Source organism: Plectropomus leopardus, chromosome 15, assembly GCF_008729295.1.
Source record: "Plectropomus leopardus isolate mb chromosome 15, YSFRI_Pleo_2.0, whole genome shotgun sequence".
NCBI classification, from domain to species: Eukaryota; Metazoa; Chordata; class Actinopteri; order Perciformes; family Serranidae; genus Plectropomus; species Plectropomus leopardus.
The window spans coordinates 29,411,334-29,431,491 of record NC_056477.1 but is presented as its reverse complement, the minus strand read 5'-3'; the positions used below and the strand labels follow the sequence as shown (position 1 = coordinate 29,431,491).

Here is a 20,158-nt window from a genome sequence, read left to right as displayed (position 1 = left end):
ATTAAATATTTATCTACAGTATATCACCATGATAAATCTGGGGCCATGTAATATTTGTGTGACGAACAAGGGTTAATAGGGGTCAAGTAGTATATTTTAGTCCTGGGGCCCCCTGACAATAATGTGACTCTTTTATAAAAAAAATTTAGGGACAAAAACAGCATGTGTTGAAAAGACTAATGGGCCTAGATGCTTATAAACAGCAATGTCCTTTTGTGAAGGAAAGTTTTAGCATAGAATTTCAACTTGGTGGCGTCGTGGTGAGCACTGTGCCTCACAGCAAGAGGGTCCCCGGTTCGATCCTGGGTTGCAACGGGATTCGGTTGTCTGTCTATATGTTATATATGTCTCAGCCCTGCGATAGTCTGGCGACCTGTCCAGGATGTACCCCACCTTCTGCCCGATGACACCTGGGATTGGCTCCAGCCCCCCTGCGACCGTTGTGAGGGCAAGCAGTTACGGACAATGACTGAATGAATTTTGACATGACAATCACATTTTTCACTGCTGTGTTTTGCTTTCACTGTACTAACATGAGCGTGCACTGTGGAAGCACAGTGTACTCATCCACCTGCAAGACCATGACTACTGCCAGAGAGAGAAAGGGAATCTGCAGACTGTCTGTGCAGCAGGGATAACCAGGTCAGACATATGATTTTCATACTTTGGATAAAAAAAATATGTTTATGTCCCATATTGCTTGACATTTCTTTGTGGAATTTATGGTCGGTAGATCTAATTCACACAAAGTTCCATCACTCATTATTGGGTAAAATAAACAGAAATTATGAATTGCTTTGAATTATCACAGACTGGTACATGTTAAGTAACAGCCAGAACATCCCCAGGTCAGAATCGACTGATGCAAGAGTAAAACAATTCTATTCACAAAGAACAGTCATCATTTATTTGCAAACTTTCAACTTTTCTAAATAATTTCAGATCATTTGGATAATAAATTCAAAAACACAGAAAAATAGTGTGTGTGTTTGTGCCTGTGTGTGTGTGCATTAATGTGTGTGTCCACGTGTTTGTGTGGTTGTGTGTGTGGGTGGTGTGTGTGTTCTTGTATGTTTGTACAGGCGTTTGTTTGTGAATGTGTGCATCCTTGTGTATATGCTTATTTGTGCATGCATGTTTGTGTGTATGTGTGCATGTATGTATGTGCATGGCATACATCTGTGTGTGTGAGTTCATTTGCTGGAAAGCACCATAATGTGACCCACTGCCCGATCACACCACAGGGTCATAACTGTCAGAATTGCTATCCACCTTGCATGAATTATGGGTCACGACTTCCAATGCCAAACCAGGATTGGTGTTTTCCAAACAGTACAGTACCTAACTATATGCTAATCCTCTATCCTAGAGTGGCTGGGAAATAAAACATGTGGAAAAGGCAACCTTAGATGGGGTAACATGATCATACCTATACCATCTCTGACAACCATCCCAAAACATTGGCTGTTTACTCTTTTTTATATATATATATATATATATATTATTTTTGGGGGCTTTTTTGCCTTTAATTGGATAGGAAAGGTCAAGTGTGAAGGGGAGAGAGACAGAGGGGTGACATGCAGCAAAGGGCCAAGGTGGGAATTGAACCCACTGCTGCTGCGGCAAGAACACATGGGGCGCCCACTCTATCCACCAAGCCACCGGGCACTGGTATTAGTGATACTGATACTGATATCAAACGCGGTTTGAGTGGGTACGGATGGTAAGGAGGTGAAAGGAACAGTATTCGTCACAAAGCGTCCATGCGCCGTCTCCCTCTGAGATGCCAGCTCCAGCTCGCGGAGGCACACAGCCTTCTCTGCTTCAATTTCTAGCCGCTTTATGTCAAGCTTGTGCTGAGCTTCTCGGGCCTGAGCTTTCTCCTCCGCCTCAATCTTGAGACAGGCGAGGTGGACCTTTAGTCTAGCCTCGTGCAAGGAGTCAGCGCTCCCCGATGAGAGAGGATTGTACTTAGGCAGAGTTTGTGCTTTTGTGAGTATTTTAGTGTGTGTGTGTGTGTGTGTGTGTGTAGTGGTAAATAACAGTAGACATTTATGTATGATACTAAAGATGTGCAGTAAATCAGTAATATATTCTAAGACTAGATGACTCAACACATAATTCAAAGTATGCCGCTGAGTTTATTTTCTGATCAGTGGCGGCTTGTCAATAGGGGGCGCTAGGGCGCCGCCCCCATCAAAATTACAGGAAAAAGTATAGACACACAGTACACATAAATCATGCAATAAAAAGTAATTATCACATCTGTGCACTCAGAAAATGTGTCTGACATTTAATTTTTCAAGCCTTCCCATCCCATATTGGGTTTATTCAGAGTTGTTTTTTGTGCAGGCTGAAATACATATGTTTCAAAGGCGAGGGACGCCGGCCAAATGAGTGTGTATGTATGTCGTTAAACTTTTCTTCCATGTGACTTCACGGTGGTCTCTAATTTGTTACTCAAAGATTCTGCGCCCGTGGCGAATCAGCGCGTTGTCTGTCATTGTTCATCCAACCTGATTGATTGATGATACCTCTCAATCAAAGTCACACCCCTGGCAGCGTAGACGCGCGAGCGCATCTGTCACAAACACAGACGGACCCGCGCATACGGATGCAAACGGACAAGTCATGACAAGACAGGAGACAATGGCGGCAGCTAAACAAAATTCGGTTGTTTTTTTACAAAATAATAATTTCACGAGGCGTTCACTGGAGGAAAAGAAGCGGATTAAGGAGCTTGGACCGGACCAACCGGACTTAAAAATCCAGCAGCAGGCAAGTGACCGTGGGCGGAGTTACACCCGGGGCTTCTCCCGCCTGCGTTATGCTAAACACAGTTGGCTAACTGGATGTGAAGTTAGCAATGCTCTTTATTGCTTTCCCTGCTTGCTTTTTCAAAGTGTTGGCACTGAACCTCTGTGGACAACAACGGGGGTCAGAGACCTGAAACATCTCTCTGAAAAATGCAAACGGCATGAAAGTAGTCGTAGCCATCTTGACAACAGCATGAAGCTACAGTTTTCTGGCAGAATTAGCATGCTCTCCATGGAAAAGAGACTTGTTTGTGAAATGACAGATTTCAATCAGAAAGTCATTGAAAAATTTGCTGGCCTGAAGGAGAGGAGAGCAAAATTTATGTTCAAGTAGAGTTTATAGTTGTGTTGTAATCCCCACTCCCCAGTGCGCCCCCCCAAAATTTTTTATCACCAGTCGCCACTGTTTCTGATGTAAGTAAAAATGCAGTCAGACAAGGAAAGATGGGGATATCATATCACCTGTCACTCTAGGTGTCATTCTCTTCCACAAACTCTGATTTAATCCTTTTTTGCTCTCAAAACCTCTGGCATTCCAAGCATGTAAAAAAAACTATGAAAGGACTATAGAGTGTGCATGAAAATATGGGACAGATCATGTTCTGTGTTGATTTTGCAAGGGACAGTGCATTTTATGTTTTTCTAAACCTCACCATTTAGGTACCATCCTTGCATCATCTTACTCCGTAGAAAAATTTCTAAATAACTGCAACATAGAGAATCACAATACACATCAGTTTTGGAACAAATGGCATCACTCAATTTTTTTTCCAGTATGAAACTTTTTCTACTGGACTTAATTAGTGTAATCAAATCTTAAAATGAAACGTTCAAAGAGACATTCAAAGTCTGCAACAGACTTATTCTACAGTTGTGGGACACAGAGATGACTACAGAAAACAGACAATACTACCAGACCAATCAAAAGGCTGGAGTCACAAATCTCCCACCTCAAGAGAAGTCTCCAAATCCAGGCAGATAAGGTGAATACCATCAGGGACTCTAACATGGATGAGTTAGCATTCATGGTAAAAAAACTGGACAAAGAGAAAGAAAAAGTCCTGGAGCTGCAAAGCAAAGAAGAGGAATTCATTCAGCACGAGAAAGCTTCTCAGGAGAAATACAACGATCCTGAGAAGTGAGAAGTTCTTGGAGCTGACCGAGAAAGAGTAGAGCACGGTGAAGAAAGAAAGACAGATGCTGGACGAGACCAAAGAACTGGAGAAGTTCGAGGTGGAGATGGCCGAGAGAGATAAGAGCTTGGAGGCCAAATTAAAACAGACAGAGGATGAGATGAAGGAACTGCAAGATAAGTTCAAGACAGACCTCGCAGAGAAAGAGCAATTCTAGCAGGCAATGATTAAACAGGGGGAGGAGACAGAGAAGAAGACGGAGGAGAAAGTTAGTTAGATGGAGGAAGAGAAGACAGAGCTGGAGGAGCTACGTCTGACAATGAAGAAGAGGAGAGGGTGGTTTCATAGGATGAACAAGGACTCAGAGACAGTGTTAGAGAAAATAAAAAGCAAGATGTGTGACAACAAGGAGAAGACTGAGATGGAGAAGAGTTTTTTCAGCTGGTTCCGCATGAAGAGCAGGTGCGGCGTCAACAAAATGGTGGTGGAGGAGGTTGCTGGTCATTCAACCCATGTTGGACAAAAGTAGCTCCCTCTTTCTGCCCCCTTTACCTCGACACCCTCCCTTCCTCCCTCCATCCAACACGGTCTCACGCCGAACTCATCACATAAAAACGTTTGGTCATGATCCCTTGGCATCACCTTTCAAAGGTCTCGGCAGTCCCAGCGCGCAGGGAACTCCCGTAGACCTCTCTAGTACTCCCACAACGTCTTGAAGTCAACGCCATCAGAATGATGGCAGGCTGGGTAACCACATAATATTAAGGGGCGCGAGTGCGCTCATAGGATGGTCGGGTGGGGAGGCGGATGGGTCACACAAACAACTTACTGTTGGATGTGGTAATCTGGAGTTCGCGTCCTATGTGTGTGTGTGTGTGTGTGTGTGTGTGTGTGTGTGAGTGCCCAAGTGCGTTTTGTTTCTGGAGTTTGTGTCGTGTGTGATTGTTTTCTACACCCTACCATGTTTCTTTTTTGCCTAAACATAACCATCTGTGACTTGGTGCCTTATCCCCAACCATAGTGACAGTCGGCACTGTTGCGTGTACACGCGGACCGTGCCACTTGATCCCACCACGTGCATTTCTTTGGCAGCATTCCGGCATGTCATGCCTTGATGTGGGAAGGATGACTTGACATGGAAGGTTACCTGACCGAATATCAGTATGTGACGAGTTTGGAGTCTCCATCACCCCATCCTTTCATTCCCACCTCCACTTCTCCAAATCCACCCATTTAGAATGTTTATGGTAAAGTTTAAAACTACTGCTGGCACAGGAAGCTGGTGCTGAGACAGCCAGTGCCGCCATCTCTGGGAAATCTGTGAATGGCAGGTGATGCCCCCGCAACATCTGAATGTTGTGACCTCTGGCCTTACAGAACCTTCACCATAAGGAGGTTTCATTGCATACTGGAGTCAACAAATTATTGGCCTGGATGATTATTGGGGCTGATATTTGGCATTTGCCTGGCCAATGCCTCTCTCTTGTCAGGTCTAGTAAACTGGGTGCAGAGTTAGTCTGGTACAGGGGCTGTGTTAAGGAACTCCTGATGTGAAGCTATCCAGCAGAATTTCAGGAGCAGGATCACACATCAACCAAGCCCCAACTGCGCCTCTTCCAACTTAAATATCCTCCTAACCCGTTCCTCCTCTTTCGTTCTCGTATTCTGCATGAGCACGTACCGACACACCACCGAGCTTATCCTCTCTCTATCGACTGCAATTTGCTTGCCCACCTGTTCCGAGGTATGGATTCCATCTCATTGTACGGACAAAGCCAGGATGACCACCCTCACCGGATCCAATGCCGACAACTTCTCCGTTGCATCCATGCCATAGACGCCGACCTCGGCCGCGCAACGGCCGCCCAGCGGGAGAGTGACTCCGGCTGCTGGCTACTCGGTTTCCTCTATGGTCCATGTTCTGCCCGGCTCTTCTCTGCTCACCATCCAGACGTACAGTTCAGCCGATAACTCCTCTGCTTCTCCCAGTCCGCCACCCTCGGTGGGTAGAAGAGGATGTGGTTACCCGCGGGCAGCCCTGCGCGTGCCGCAGAGCCAGCGCTGCCGTTCGCGGTGTCACCACACTCCGGCAAGGTCTCCTGACTACCGGCTGCCTTTGAAAATATATCTGACTGGATGGTGGCCACCCTTCAAAGGGCATTGAGGGACCGGGGGATCCTGTTTCACAGAACTGACAAATCTAAACTTTTTGACTCTCTGACATCGGAGTGCCGTAGCCTCTCTGTCAAAGTTGGCGCTCTTTTGGGTGACGTCATTGCGGTGGCCCCCATCATGCGCTATGATGTCAGCACCTCCATTAAAGGGCCAGTTCGCCTTCCACCACTTCTGTGTGACCAGCTGACCGTGTTGACTGGGAAGTGGGGACGTACTGCTTCAGGCAAGTTGCGGGGCGCCGTGGCTGTGGCAGTCACTTCTCCTCTGTCCCGCCGGCCACAGTGTACAGGTTTGCCTGAAGTGTCGGCTGTGTTGGCAGCACCCTCCCACTTCCACCAGTTTGCCTCACCTGGGGCTCGCGGCACCGGGTTGTCTGTGCCCTCGACTGGTCTCTCTCCTCAATGTGAGCGGCTTGCTCATGTTGGGATGCCTGGCACCGGGATGCCAGCACCACTTACTGCCCAACCGTGCCATCTGCACCAGCTCCATCCCCTTGGGGCATCTTGCACCGGGCTGCCGTTGCCCTCTACTGCTCGTCCTCACCACCTGCAGCAGTTGCTTCATGATGGGGTTTCTGGCACTGGGATGCCGGTGCCCCCAGCCCTGCATGCTCGATGACTGCATCACTTCATTCTCGCTTCACTTTACTTAACTTCTCCACGTCTGCTCCTTCTGTGGAGGTGCCCACCCTGCCCAGCTTGTCCTCACAACCCTACTTCGCCAGCTCTTGGTGAGTACCTATCGATGCCCGTTAATATTCCAGCCTTGGTGGCCGCGCTCGAAAACCACCCTTATGCTGCTTTCATGCGGTTCCTTGTCAGGGGCTTCACAGACGGTATTCATTCTGAACTTTTGGTCTCTCCATCTTTGTTGTGCGAATGCGAAAATCTCCGGTCGGCGACCGATGACCCTGAGTTTGTAGATGGCCTGCTTGCTAAGGAGGTTGAGGAAGGCTTCATGATCGGCCCATTTGCTCATCCCCCTTTTCCGACTTTCCACATCAGCCCACTTGGTGTCACTACCCGAAAGTACTCCGGCAAGAAACGCATTGTAATGGATCTCTCGGCCCCCCATGGTCACAGTGTCCCTAGCATTAACAGCCTTATCCCGAGCGAGGATTTTTCTCTCCACTATGCTACTGTCCACCACGCCATGGCCCTCATCAAACATGCTAGGAAGGGGTCCTGGTCTCTAAAGCAGGCATCACCAGTGCTTTTAAGGTTCTCCCCCTCCACCCTGACTTCTGGCATTACTTTGATGTCCGCTGGCAAGATGCTTATTACTTTGCCGTCAGGCTTAATTGGGTGTAAAAGCAGTCCGAAAGTCTTCGACACCTTGTCAGAAGCGCTTTGCGGGATCCTGTCAAAAAACCACAACCTTCCGTTCCTAGTCCATCTTCTGGACAACTTCCTAGTCATCACCCCTCCCTCTTCGCTGCTGGCTTCTGATCTCACTGCTCTCACGTCGGTTTTCTCAGACCTCTGCGTCCCTTTGTCTGCTAAGAAGATCCAGGGCCCTGCCACCACCTTTGAATTCCTCGGTGTCACCCTTGATGCGGAACTGGTTCAAACCTTGCTTCTGGCTGAGAAGCTTAACCGCATATGCCTTTTGATCTTGAATTTTCTCCTTGCCCCTCGTTGCACCAAACATAAGCTCCTTTCCCTCCTGGGCCACCTCAACTTTGCTCTTTGCATCATTCCCCAGGGGCGGGCCTTCCTTTCTCACTTGTTGTCTGTCGCTTCTTCCGTCCCGTCGTTTTTGACATCTCTCTTGACGCACCGAGCCATGCTGAGCTCTGCTTCTGACTCCATCTCCTTGGAAATTGGAACGGGATCTTCTTCTTTTATGGCGACCACCTGACTCATCCTCAGGACATCAACCTGTTCACTGATGCGGCTCCGTCTGCTGGTTTTGGGGGTTTTTACAACGGAAGATGGTTCATAGGCGAATGGCCCCTGGAGCTGGAAAGGGAATGCCAGGTCACTTCATCTGCTCTCTTTGAGATCTAACCCATCATTGTTGCCACCATGTTGTGGATGGAGCCGTAAATCCATCCTCATCTACTCAGACAGTCTCGCAGTATCTATCATGCCGTTCTTGCATAGGCTAACCTGGCACTCTTTCACACACCAGTACATCCCCCGTGCAGCTCATGTCCCCCATCCTTACATTTTGGGTAAAAATGGAGTATCTGAGATCTTAAGCTGCAGTGGATGGGTGTCGTCGGTGTCCATTCTCTTTGGAGTGCATCACCATCAGATGGACTCTAATAAGAAACACATTACATTAACATGGTCAGATCACACTAACAAACTATAACTAATAAAGAGAAAATATGAAAATGTAATGTATATGTTATTGTATTCTTAACTGCATACCTGCACAACAATCCCATGATGGAGAGCACCACATTTTTGGGGGCAAACTGGAAAATGAAACTGAAAAAATTCAATTCTCGAAGCATGTCTTTAATTAATCTGGCAGATGGAAGAACTGCTGTCAACTGTTCACATGCTTCTGTACCTACACATATGATTAATATAACATAATTTACCCAATTTGCAGAAAATAAATTAGGCTGCTATATACATGATCAAAGATATATCCCCAAGACGGACTTGGCTTATCAAAATCAGCAGTCTCATAACACCTATGTCTATGTGCCCGCATCCAATGATATTTCTAACCTTAGGTGAAGGGAATGCACACGGACAGAGAAGGAGGGCCCTGACTGAAGTTTGTCTCTCAGGAGTCCTCATAAAAACCATTGTTATCAATGGACAAACAGAGGTACAGAAAGTTCTTGCAGAAATAAAGGCATGACATTTTTCACTACTTTGATGCTTGGCATATTGGAAGTATTAAGATTAGATTAGATTGAAGATTAGATTGGTAAGTATTTGAAGACTAATGTGATTTTCTGTTACAATTTGCATTTGTAAATACTCTGTCTTCTGCCTTGGCATTGTGAAGTGTGATAAATCACCTTTACTGATTGAAGAACTTGTGGCCAAGTCGAGTTCTGTTGCAAACCACAACCAGAATGTCCACCCCCTTGGCAATGCCCTTTACCCCAGTTGGCTACACCAGCCTCTGGTTGGTGAGCGGGCAAGGCAGCAATCCAAGTCAATTAATGCTGTGTTCAATTCAAAGTCGGAGGTAGAGATATTCTGACCTCCTACTAGAAAAACTATAATGGAACTCCACTCAAAGTTCCTACTTATGAACTCGGGGCAAATCGATGTACCCCGACTTCATTGGTCTGATGTCACACAATAATGGCAGCATCCATGGAGGCCACCCAGGCGCACTTTGTAAATAGTAAGACATCACCTTAAAGGCAACATAAAGTATATTTGGATAAAATAATACATCTATCATATCGTAAAGCCTCTTCTGCATGTAAATTAATGTCTAAATGTATTACCAATGTTATTAGGTAGCTGGTTACAGTAAACAATCTCTGAATCTGTTTCGCTTATACGTGCAACCAGGCGCCCCCCAACAGTACAATAGTCCATGGACTAGACACAGAAACACCAGTTTGTCACTTTCTGTCTGTTTTTTCTTTATGTTTGGTGCTGTGCACCTGGGACGCTTGGATGTCAGAAATTTCAACTGGGAATTCCGACCTCCTACTTTGAATGGAACACAGCATAAGAAGTGGCTAAATTAGACTAGAGAACTTCATCACAGCGAGCTGCACCGAACATGGTTTTACAGCCTCATAGTGTGGGAATGTGACCGAATGTGACCCCCTGGCAGTAACTCTGAAGACCTCCTGGGGGTCACAGCCCCCCTGTTGAAAAACCAGAGTTTGATGTAACTGGCTGACTAAAATGTCTATATAATGAAAAAAAAATCAGTCAGGGAAAACCAGCTCTTTAAGTGACAAATAGCTATATTAATTTACTGCATCTATTGATCAGATGATTAAATTCTTGTAATAAATGGCTGACAAACAGGACTCAGGTGTGGGAAAAAAGGCACCACATTTAGTAGACAATGATTTTTAACTCTCAAACTGCCTCTGTTGACTGCTTATGCTGTTGAAATCCATAAATTATTTTTTTAAAAAGTCTGTGAAAAATGAGAATGACACTTGGATGGACACTTCTCATAGTACATTACAGTGCAGTGCATAACAATGAAGAACATAATGCACAACAATCTCCTTCTTTCTTTGTGGTGCTGTCTGTTTCTCAAATTTTCTTCCTTCATCATGAACATAAACATCACAATATTTGGCACCACATTCTTCAGTGGGATAAAAAGTAAAAAACAAAAACACTAAATTAATATACAAACCTGTGACTATTTCCCGCAGTTTAACGAGAAGTCTGCATACTGAAGTTTAAGCTGTAAAAGCATATGCAATTTATTGACCAAAGACATAAGGGACAAAACTATATACATTGATATATATATATATTTTCCCAACGTCCCCACCGACTAGGATTCTATAGAGTTAAAAAAGAAATAAACACCTTTTAAAAAAAATCCTGGTTCCATAGTTTGACTTTTTTTCCCCCATGCTCCAGGGTCAATGTCCATGAAAAGGTCCACAGATTCAACTCATCCGGTCACACACCAGTATATAATGATAGGAAGTAGATATACAAAAGGAAAATGGGATATATGAGAAGGGGCTTCTTCGTTTTAAATTCATCTCCGACGAGCAGTGAGGCAGCACTGTATGCGGCCCAGAACACTCCGAACAGCTGAAACATCAGAACAGACAAGAACGCATTATTTCATTTGATCGGCTATATTTCTGATGCAATTACTTGGATTATTCAACATTATTTTACAGAATTCATTATCTTATACCAAATACAGGTTTTTCAGCTGGTATACAGTCCTGTCCTCACACACAGAGCATTCAGAAAGTAGTCACACCCCTTCATTTTTTCACATTTTGTTGTGTTGCCGCTTTTTGCTAAAATCATTTAAAATTGTTTGCCCTCATCAATCTACAAACTCTACTAATGTAATAAAAGGTAAGAGCACTGAAACCCTCCTCGACCTGTCCATCATCAATTTATCTTTTCAATTTATTCAGCAAAAATTTCAAACAGTTTTTGTCTGCCTCCTTAACCCTTTGAACCTTAAGCAGATTGACTTGATTTTTTTTTTTTAAACATGGGAAGAAGGCAATGAGCAAAAGAAATGGACCAAAAACTTTGTTTTTTTTTCTTTTTTAGTAATGTGATTATAAATATTTATACGAATTACAAATAAAGTTTTCCTTTTATTTTCCCTAGATTGATATATAATCATGCTCCTCCCAGCTATTTTAGGATCTAGGATTTAGGATGTTTTCTTGTCATTTAAGTTATATTTTGCACTTTGTGCTTTAAATGCTCGTATAAGGACTCTTACACAGAAACGTCAATTCAGGTGTTAAGTTAAATGTTATAGGTTATAGACTGACTGGGATTTAAAGATATTTTTCAATGATATCTGAAATTTTAGATACTTTGTCCATAAAATATCAAATGGACAAATGATAATCACACATTAATCCACAATGAAAAAGTACGATATTTGTTGCCTGAATCATTTTCTCTGCCTTAGACCTGTAAGATTTCATGGGCTTTTTATTATTGCTTAACCATGTGCCACTTTGTCTTCTTGGACCACTGGACTGTGCTCTACCTGAGGATGACTGACAGTGAACTGATTTCATAAACATTATGTATCCATGTATTATGTATCTGTGACTCACTTTGATTAGTGTTGAAACCACCTCAAAGCCTCCGATCACTAAGAGCAGAGGGGCTATAACGATGAGAGGCAGGAGGGAATATCCAATCACCCCAAGAACCTGGCCAAAGGAGACCTGCTCAAAACAACAGAAAAACACAACATAAGAACAAGTTTGACTCACGCCTGACAGTATTCTGATTGGCTGGACAAGATAACCAGGTGTCAGCTGCGCTTACCTCACCACCGAGAACACGAGCCAGCAGGAAGATTGTTAGTGATCCAAATATCCAGATGGTGATGATCCAAGACACGACCTGCAGAATAAAAGCAGAGTCTATAGTCAGCACTGAAAACTGTGAGTAAGTTACTGCGACAATTCAGTGACATACATATCAATTTTCCCACCAGTTCATACACTTGTGACAGTACCATTATTACCAGTTACTGTACACCAGCCTTTCTTAAGGATAAGAAATTCCTGATAATAACATCTGTAGAGTGCTGTATTAAGTTACTGCTGATGCAAACCTAACATTTCCTACTGCTGCAGCTTCACATTGAAAGCATTTCAATAATTTTAAATATTTATAAGTGGGCAAATCAACAACAGGAATCCTAACAGTCTTACCCAAGAGTTATAAAACTTTGGTAGATTTGGAATTAAATTTAAAATGTGGAAAATGAATGCCACCGACATGCCATCCAGTGAGGAAGCAGGGCCTGGAGACTCGGAAGTGGGCTGTCCCATCTCTGGGGCTGAGGTACCGAGGTAGTCAAAAAGCTCCTCGGTGGCGGGGCCCCGGGGTTGAATGAGATCAGCCCAGAGCTCCTTCAGGCCCTGGATGTTGTGGGGCTGTCATGGTTGACATGTCTCTGCAGCATTGCATGGACATCAAGGGCAGTGCCTCTGGACTGGGAGACAGGGGTGGTGGTCCCTCTTTTTAGGAAGGGGGACCAGAGGGTATGTTCCAACTATAGGTGAATCACACTCCTCAGCCTCCCTGGTAAGGTCTATTCAGGGGTAGTGGAGAGGAGGGTCCGCCGGATAGTCGAACCTCGGATCTAGGTCTCCAGTAATGCGGACTCTGCACCGATCTGTCGTGGTGAAGAGGGAGCTAAGCCGCAAGGCAAAGCTCTCGATTTACCGGTCGATCTTCGTTCCTACCCTCACCTATGGTGACGAGCTCTGGGTAGTGACCATGACAACAAGATCACGGGTACAAGCAGCCAAAATGAGTTTCCTCCGTAGGGTGGCTGGGCTCTCCCTTAGAGATAGGGTGAGAAGCTCGGTCATCCGGGAGGAGCTCAGAGTAGAGCCACTGCTCTTCCGCGTTGAGAAGAGCCAGATGAGGTGGCTCGGGCATCTAATTAGTTAGCAGGTATCTGCTATTTTTCATGTATATGGGAAATATGAATGGTATGATTTGTCTGTGCTCATGTAAACACCGTGTCCCAAAAACGATGAGAACCGGGTTATTCATGTCCTTGTCAACACACTTATTGTGTCCTACTCACCCTGAACTGTCCGTAGATGGAGATCATGGAGAAGAGCAGCACCATGGCGAGAGGGCCCCAGAAGTCCGGGTTGTCTCTGACCACCTGCCGGTTATAACCCAGTGACGGCATTGGCATCAGCACACATCGAATCTTGTAATAAATGTCCTTCAGGTCAATGTCCAGCTCCTCCCTTTTCAAACACACAGAAAAGACGGCATTATCATGACAGAAGCTTTGCATAATGAGTTAGAAATAAATACATTTGAATAAACTTTTACTGTGTCTCTGCTGTGTGTACTGGGTCACTGTTCCATCAGCAGAATGTTTTAGGGTCTGCAGTGACGTTAACTAAACAAATGTTTTTGTCACACACTGCTGCGTCTCAAAGAGGAGACTTCTTTACTGGCTCAACTCCAGTAATACCCTGTCATTTTATTCACTTTTATGGTTCACGGCTAACATGACTCTGCTACCATAGCTAACACACCTGCACATCTTGAACGCAGCACCACCTACTCTCAACAGTGCAGACTCAATTTATGAAATGAACCCACACAACACACTGACTGGTAGAGCTGGTTTGTTGATTTCTGGTCTTGCTGGTCCGGTCTGGGCCCTATTTCAGAAGGCGGGATTAGTGAAAACTCTGAGTATGTTGAGCCTGAGATGAGGGAAACACAAAGCCAGCTCAGCATCACCCGGACTCAGTTACAATGGCAACATACTCTGTGAAACAAACCTGCTCGATGGCAGGTACTCTTCCTCTGAGCCGGACAGTATGGAGCAGGACAGACAGACACGACGGCTCCTTTTCTCAGTGAAATTCTTGGCGTTGAGGCACAAATGAATTGAAGGTTGTTGCGTCAGGAGAGGGGGATTAGACCCCGTGTGGATGTCTGATCGTTCCTGCAGGAGTAGTCCTATCTATATTAAGGATAGTGTTTCTCTTCACAGTCTGTCATTTATCTGAGCGATCATGAAAATGCTTCTATATTTTCTGTATATTAGACACAACACAGTCTGCATTATCCATTGAAAATAGTTTCAAAAAACAACAATGGTCACTGGTGAAATGACGTTCAGAATAACAAAGTGATGTTCTTTATTTTTTTACTGACTCTTTGAAGACATTTATTGAACATTCACATTTAGGCCATAATTTCACTGGCTTTGCAATAGTGGCATTTTCATCCTCTGAAATGTGCAAATGGAAGCCTTTAATCATATTTGGAAACTACACTGACAATTTTCCATTTAGAGTTTTAAACTGGTACGTCTGAAATCAATTATGATCCCCACATGCGCAGTATCTGATCCTTTACACCACTGTATGTGCGAATGCAACTGAGGCTACAGTGAGAAGTGTTATTTATTTATTTGACAGGGACAACTTCTCCCTTTGTATTGTGGCCCATTCTTTCATGCAGATCTTCTCTAGAGCTGTGATGTTTTGGGGCTGTCGCTGGGCAACACGGACTTTCAAATCCCTCCACAGATTTTCTATGTTGGGTTGAGGTCTGGAGACTGGCTAGGCCACTCCAGGACCTTGAAATGCTGCTTACGTAACCACTCCTTCATTGCCTGGGCGGTGTGTTTGGGATCATTGTCATGCTGGAAGACCCAGCCATGTTTCATCTTCAATGCTCTGACTGATGGAAGGAGGTTTTTGCCCAAAATTTCACAAAACATGGCCCCATTCATCCTTTTTTTAATACGGATCAGTCCCTTTCGGGTGCTGCAGGATTTTATTCCATGACAACGTAGTGTGTTTCTAATAATAACCTTTGTTACTGTGGTCCTAGCTCTCTTCAGGTCATTGACCAGGTCCCCCCATGTAGTTCTGGGCTGATTCCTCACCGTTCTCAAGATCATTTGTACCCAGCGAGGTGAGATCTTGCATGGAGCCCCAGGTCGAGGGAGATTGTCAATGATCTTCTCCAATTTTCAAATGATTGCTCCAACAGTTGATGTCTTTGGCTCATCCCAGCCTTGTGCAGGTCTACAATTTTGTCCCTGGTGTTTTTAGACAGCTCTCTGGTCTTGGCCATGGTGGAGGTTGGAGTCTGACTGTCTGAAGGTGTGGACAGGTGTCTTTTATACAGATAACGAGTTCAAACAGGTGCCATTAATACAGGAAACGAGTTAGAAGAGCTTCTTAAAGAAGAAGTAAAAGGTCTGTGAGAGCCAGATTTCTTCTTGCTTGTAGGTGCCAAATACTTGTTTTGCGCAAGAATTTACAAATAAATTGTTTAAAAATCATACAGTGTGATTTCCTGGATTTTTTTTTTCACATTCTGTCTCACACAGTTGAAGGGTACCTATGATGAAAATTACAGACCTCTCTCATCTTTTTAAGTGGGACAACTTGCACAATCTATGGCTGCCAAATACTTTTTTGCCCCACTGTGGTTGCGGTGAAATAAGTAGCTCTGCTTTTATCTGCTTCCTGCCAGTGTGAATCATGTTATCTACGCTCTACTGATGATGGCGCCCCATGTGCTCACCACGAACATGCCTCTCTCAGGCTGAACATACTCTGAGTGGACTGAGCTAATTCTTTTTTTTTTTTTTTTAATATGTTTATTAAACAGACTCCAAAGCATATCACACATTATACAAATATTAATTGCAAAATTGTCTGACATTCTTTTAAATAGTATTTTTTCCACCCAAACCCATAAACATACAAGCAACACATTGCTCTCCCATTACTCCAGGGTCACCCACATGTTCTAGAGGGCATATATAATTCACAAAATAGCAAACTTCCAAACAGTTCATCATAGTAGTGGACAAAGAGACAAGGCCCTTCTCCTTCCATAACCTAAAAACTGGATCAAGAGTAGAGGGTAAAAATGAGTGATTATTGAAGATAGGAGTAAAAACAGAAGGAAGTCTAAATCCAAAGTGTTGTCTAAACTGTTTTTAGTGAGGAAAGGACAACTGGGTTGCTAGTGTATCGGGATGGATGGATTGCGAGAGGAGCAAACAGCAATGCAGGAAGAGAGGATGAAATGCATGAGTTAGCTTCTACAATACACCAATCAATGTCAAAGGAATAACACCACTTTTTAAGTTTCTGGAGGTTGGCAGCCCAGTAATACAGCAAGATGTTGGGTAAGGCAAAGCTCCCATGACTGAGCTAAGTCTGATCAGCTGTTCTGGAACCGAAAACTCAAGACTCTGCTCAGAGGTCGGGAACAGGCTCAAAGTTTGTTGAACCTGCCTTCTGAAATAGGACCCTGGTGTATGAGCTAAAACAAGTTTGAATTTACACAAACCAGCTGAATCAGCACTGGTCATTATTAAATGCTCTGGCACATTAAAAATGAGACTACATCAGCAACCTGTGGCGATGACATCACTGTGCCAAATCCAGCTTGTATTGCCTTAATACAAAGAAATATGATAACGTGATTAACAAATATTGTGTTTATAAACGGACTACACTGGTGTCTCACTAGCTGTGTGCACTCACTTACTGCCCAGTCAGCATGAAGGAGATCAGATTATAGTAGAGGAGTAGAAAGGCTATTTGCTTGCTGCAGCAGCCATAAGTTCGATTCCCACCCACGGCCCTTTGCTGCATGCCATCCCCTTTCTCCCTCTCTCTCCCTTTTATTCTGGAGCTATCCCATCAAATAAAGGCAAACATTCCCAAGAAATAATCTTTTTTAAAAAAGTGCCACAATGGACAACGAACAGATGATTCAAGAAGTGGAAATAAAAATGATCTATATCAAACCTCTTTATTTCACTACAAAAGAAAAAAAAAGTGGTAGTGGAAGTGGCAGCTGGCAGAAGGGAGATCTGGTAAATGACCATTGCAAATAACAAGCTGGCTTCCAGCTGTTGGCTATATTGTGTGTTATTTCCAGAAAATATCACAATATAAAACTTGCTTTTTCTTGTTTAAGAATGAACGTTACTCAAGCGCACAGCTGATGTTTATGTGGTTTGTTCACATGACTTAACAGAAGAGCATATTTAATCAATTCAGTGTTGACAGAGAGCTGCAGTGTTAACCGATGCAACTTGGTAGTCAGACACTTGTGTGCTGATCAGACAAAATGTCACTGTGTTCCATTCGGGAGTAGCTAGTGATTCAAGTGCGACACCTGGTAAAATTCAGTATACCGGTTCCGTCTGATGTTTGGCCTAACCCCTCATAAACTGGTCCAACCCAACCCACTATAGGGTTAGATATGAGAAAAGTTACAAAATGTACTCACAGAAGAGGTTTGGTCTCTTCACTGTCGTCCTCCTCCACCTCCAGCAGCCAGCCGTAGCCCCGCTGCCGCAGGAAGGTGGTGGCGTATGGATCTTTACCGCTCTCGCCGCCCATGTTTAGCTTTATATCCGGGGCACTGATGGTGCCGCTGAGCTCTGTGGAGAATATGTTTGTTTGCAGAGTTGAGTGTTTGATGACTGACTGTCGAGCACAGGAAACTCATGCAGTAGTACCAGGATGTTTGACAACATACCACGGACACACAGCATGAATACACAGTCAAAAAACATTGCCCTACTTTGGATTAAAAGGCATCAAACTTGAAGGGACGTTCCTGATATACACACAAAGGTCAGTTTTTTCAATCCATCTCTTGCATCCCCCATAATATAAATTCACTGGGGTACTCCATATATATTCCTTTATGAGGAAACATCCAACTCACTCAGCACCTTGTTATCGTCGCTGAACATGAGAATAGAAAAACATCAGCCTAAACTAGAGCTTAAACTATTAGTCAGTCAACAATCAACAGTGAATGAATCAGCTGTATAGGTAATATGTTGTCTTTGCTTGGTTTGGATCGTTGGCTGCACAAAAATTTGACAATTTGACATCATACTACAGTAAATTATCAGCCTGATTGTTAACAAAAATAAACATCAACTGAAGCTCTACTCTGCACAACGATTCTGTACAATCCTGGCAGACAGAGGCAAGACTTTATTACATCAGGAGGTCATCAGCCTGTTCAGTAAGTCCCCATTGTGTTGGGAGAGGTTGATTCCTCTGGCAGTGAAACCTTACTGTAACTCATACATTCATAATTCAAACATTATACAGATGTCCAACATACAGGTAATTCTGTATAAAATTCAAGGACAATTCTGCACTTGCTCTACAATTTTAATAACATTTACTTGACTTGCAACAATATGCCTTATCTTACAGAACATTAGTATCATTGCATAGCGTATATTTAGGAATCACCAGAGGACGTATGATACAATATTATCATGATAATACAATAATATTTTGATTTTAAACATATTGCGATATGCTGAGTATAACGTATCATGTAATTTGTTGCCTTTTATCAACTGTAAATTCCATCCCAAAAGGAAATATATTGTCAGCATGTGTTTGATGTCTGATGAGTTTTAAACCACAGACCGACAATGACATGAACTGATTTTATGTGTGACCTGTGACCTTTTACAGTGACCTGTTTATGTGTTTGTTGTACTAACAGCTTGTTATTATGTTTTCTTCTGTGTTTGGTGGGCCAAAGACAAATTTCCACTCTGGTAGACAATAACAATATATTCTATTCTATTCTATTCCATCTAAGTCTTAATGATGAAATGTCCACTTCAATCTCTTTATTGCAGAAAAATGAGTCCAATGGACTGACAATGCGATATATTGTATTCAAGTAGGCTACCAAAGGTTTTATTAGTATTTACAATATTAATTATTTTGATAATAAAAAAAGATACTTGATGTCTGTGCATTGATATAACACTGCAACACAATGCCGCATCGATTTCCCCCCGTATATATTTAGTACATACTAGGGTTGACAATAGTAAACATTTTCCGTAACCATTAAATTGTAAAATTAATGATCAATTAATCATTATTTTAAAAAACAACAACAAATGAACTTTGGTTGTATCAAACAATGGCAAAAGCGTTTGATCCTCAGTCAAAGTATTTATTTTGGTGGTATTTCATAGCCTGTTGCTCAATCGATTAAATTTCACATGTTAAACTGAATTCCAAACGACCGATTAATCGATCAACAATAAAGTGTTATCATCCCTAATACATTCAGTATTGGACTTAATGTTACAGTCCTATCTCTGGTCTCTATATTCAGTTTATAGTATTCTACGTGATGTTTCAGTTTCTGTGTATTATTTCCCTTTTAATGGTGCTCGCTCCTATATGAAGTGGTGGGGAGTTTGTGGGTGACCAGTGTAAACAAAAGTGTAACTTAAGGCCCACCTTACTATTGTGCTTCGTCATAGCGTTAAGTGATTTTAAGATTAGGTCTTGAAGGTCTTATTTATAATGCTCGTAACTGTACGATAACATATATCAAACAGAACGTCAGTTTTACACTGTTTTTTGTTAGCTAGCTTCGTGTACGACACGTAGCAGAAATCAGTTAGCAAAGCTAAACGATAGCTGGGACATTGGAATATGTAGCTATTTCGAATAGCAAAGTGTCATTCCACGTTATTTTTATATAAAACGCATTTTTTTAGTTTGGGTTTTTGCCTTATCATAAGAGAAATAAAGCAAAGCACACGAAGTGGTTACGTGGTTGTCTCCTCTCAGGCCTGCTAGCTGTGGAGCCGTGCTGGCATTAGCTTACCTTCAGCCTCTGTCGAGGAGACGAACGTGAAATCTCCGTTGGTGGGAGAGAACTGCATGTTTGAGTCTTTGTTACTGCCCCGCGCCTCTGCTACAGACATATGACATTTAAATGAGCGGTGAGTGAGGCGATAATAACGCTGTCATTGATCACAGCTCAGCAGCGAAGTTCAACTATCGCATTTTGTTTTCGTTCCGTCTGTCACTTCTGTGCT

At 43.3% G+C, this 20,158-nt stretch overlaps 1 protein-coding gene and 1 pseudogene across 1 annotated transcript; one reads left to right on the top strand and one right to left on the bottom strand.

Annotated features, from left to right (window-relative positions):
* The first annotated feature begins 1,577 nt into the window (after positions 1 to 1,577).
* On the top strand, positions 1,578 to 8,855 carry LOC121954900 (annotated as a pseudogene).
* A 1,378-nt stretch (positions 8,856 to 10,233) lies between these two features.
* yipf4 (Yip1 domain family, member 4) lies at positions 10,234 to 20,158 on the bottom strand. The gene is made up of 6 exons (XM_042501536.1): positions 19,945 to 20,158; positions 17,563 to 17,716; positions 13,349 to 13,520; positions 12,070 to 12,147; positions 11,853 to 11,966; positions 10,234 to 10,845 (listed from the first exon to the last, which is right to left on the bottom strand). Exons 1-6 carry the CDS (start codon positions 20,042 to 20,044, stop codon positions 10,708 to 10,710), a joined length of 756 nt encoding a protein of 251 aa, XP_042357470.1. The 5' UTR covers positions 20,045 to 20,158; the 3' UTR covers positions 10,234 to 10,707.

What these genes read in the sequence shown, in the direction of transcription:
- yipf4 (XM_042501536.1), bottom strand. Translation starts at nt 20,044, where the DNA reads ATGTCTGTAGCAGAGGCGCGGGGCAGTAACAAAGACTCAAACATGCAG. An exon ending in GAAGAGACCAAACCTCTTCT is followed by an intron (nt 13,521 to 17,562) that starts GTGAGTACATTT and finishes GTGTTTGAAAAG; the next exon opens with GGAGGAGCTGGACATTGACC. An exon ending in TGGTTTCAACACTAATCAAA is followed by an intron (nt 10,846 to 11,852) that starts GTGAGTCACAGA and finishes CTGATGTTTCAG; the next exon opens with CTGTTCGGAGTGTTCTGGGC.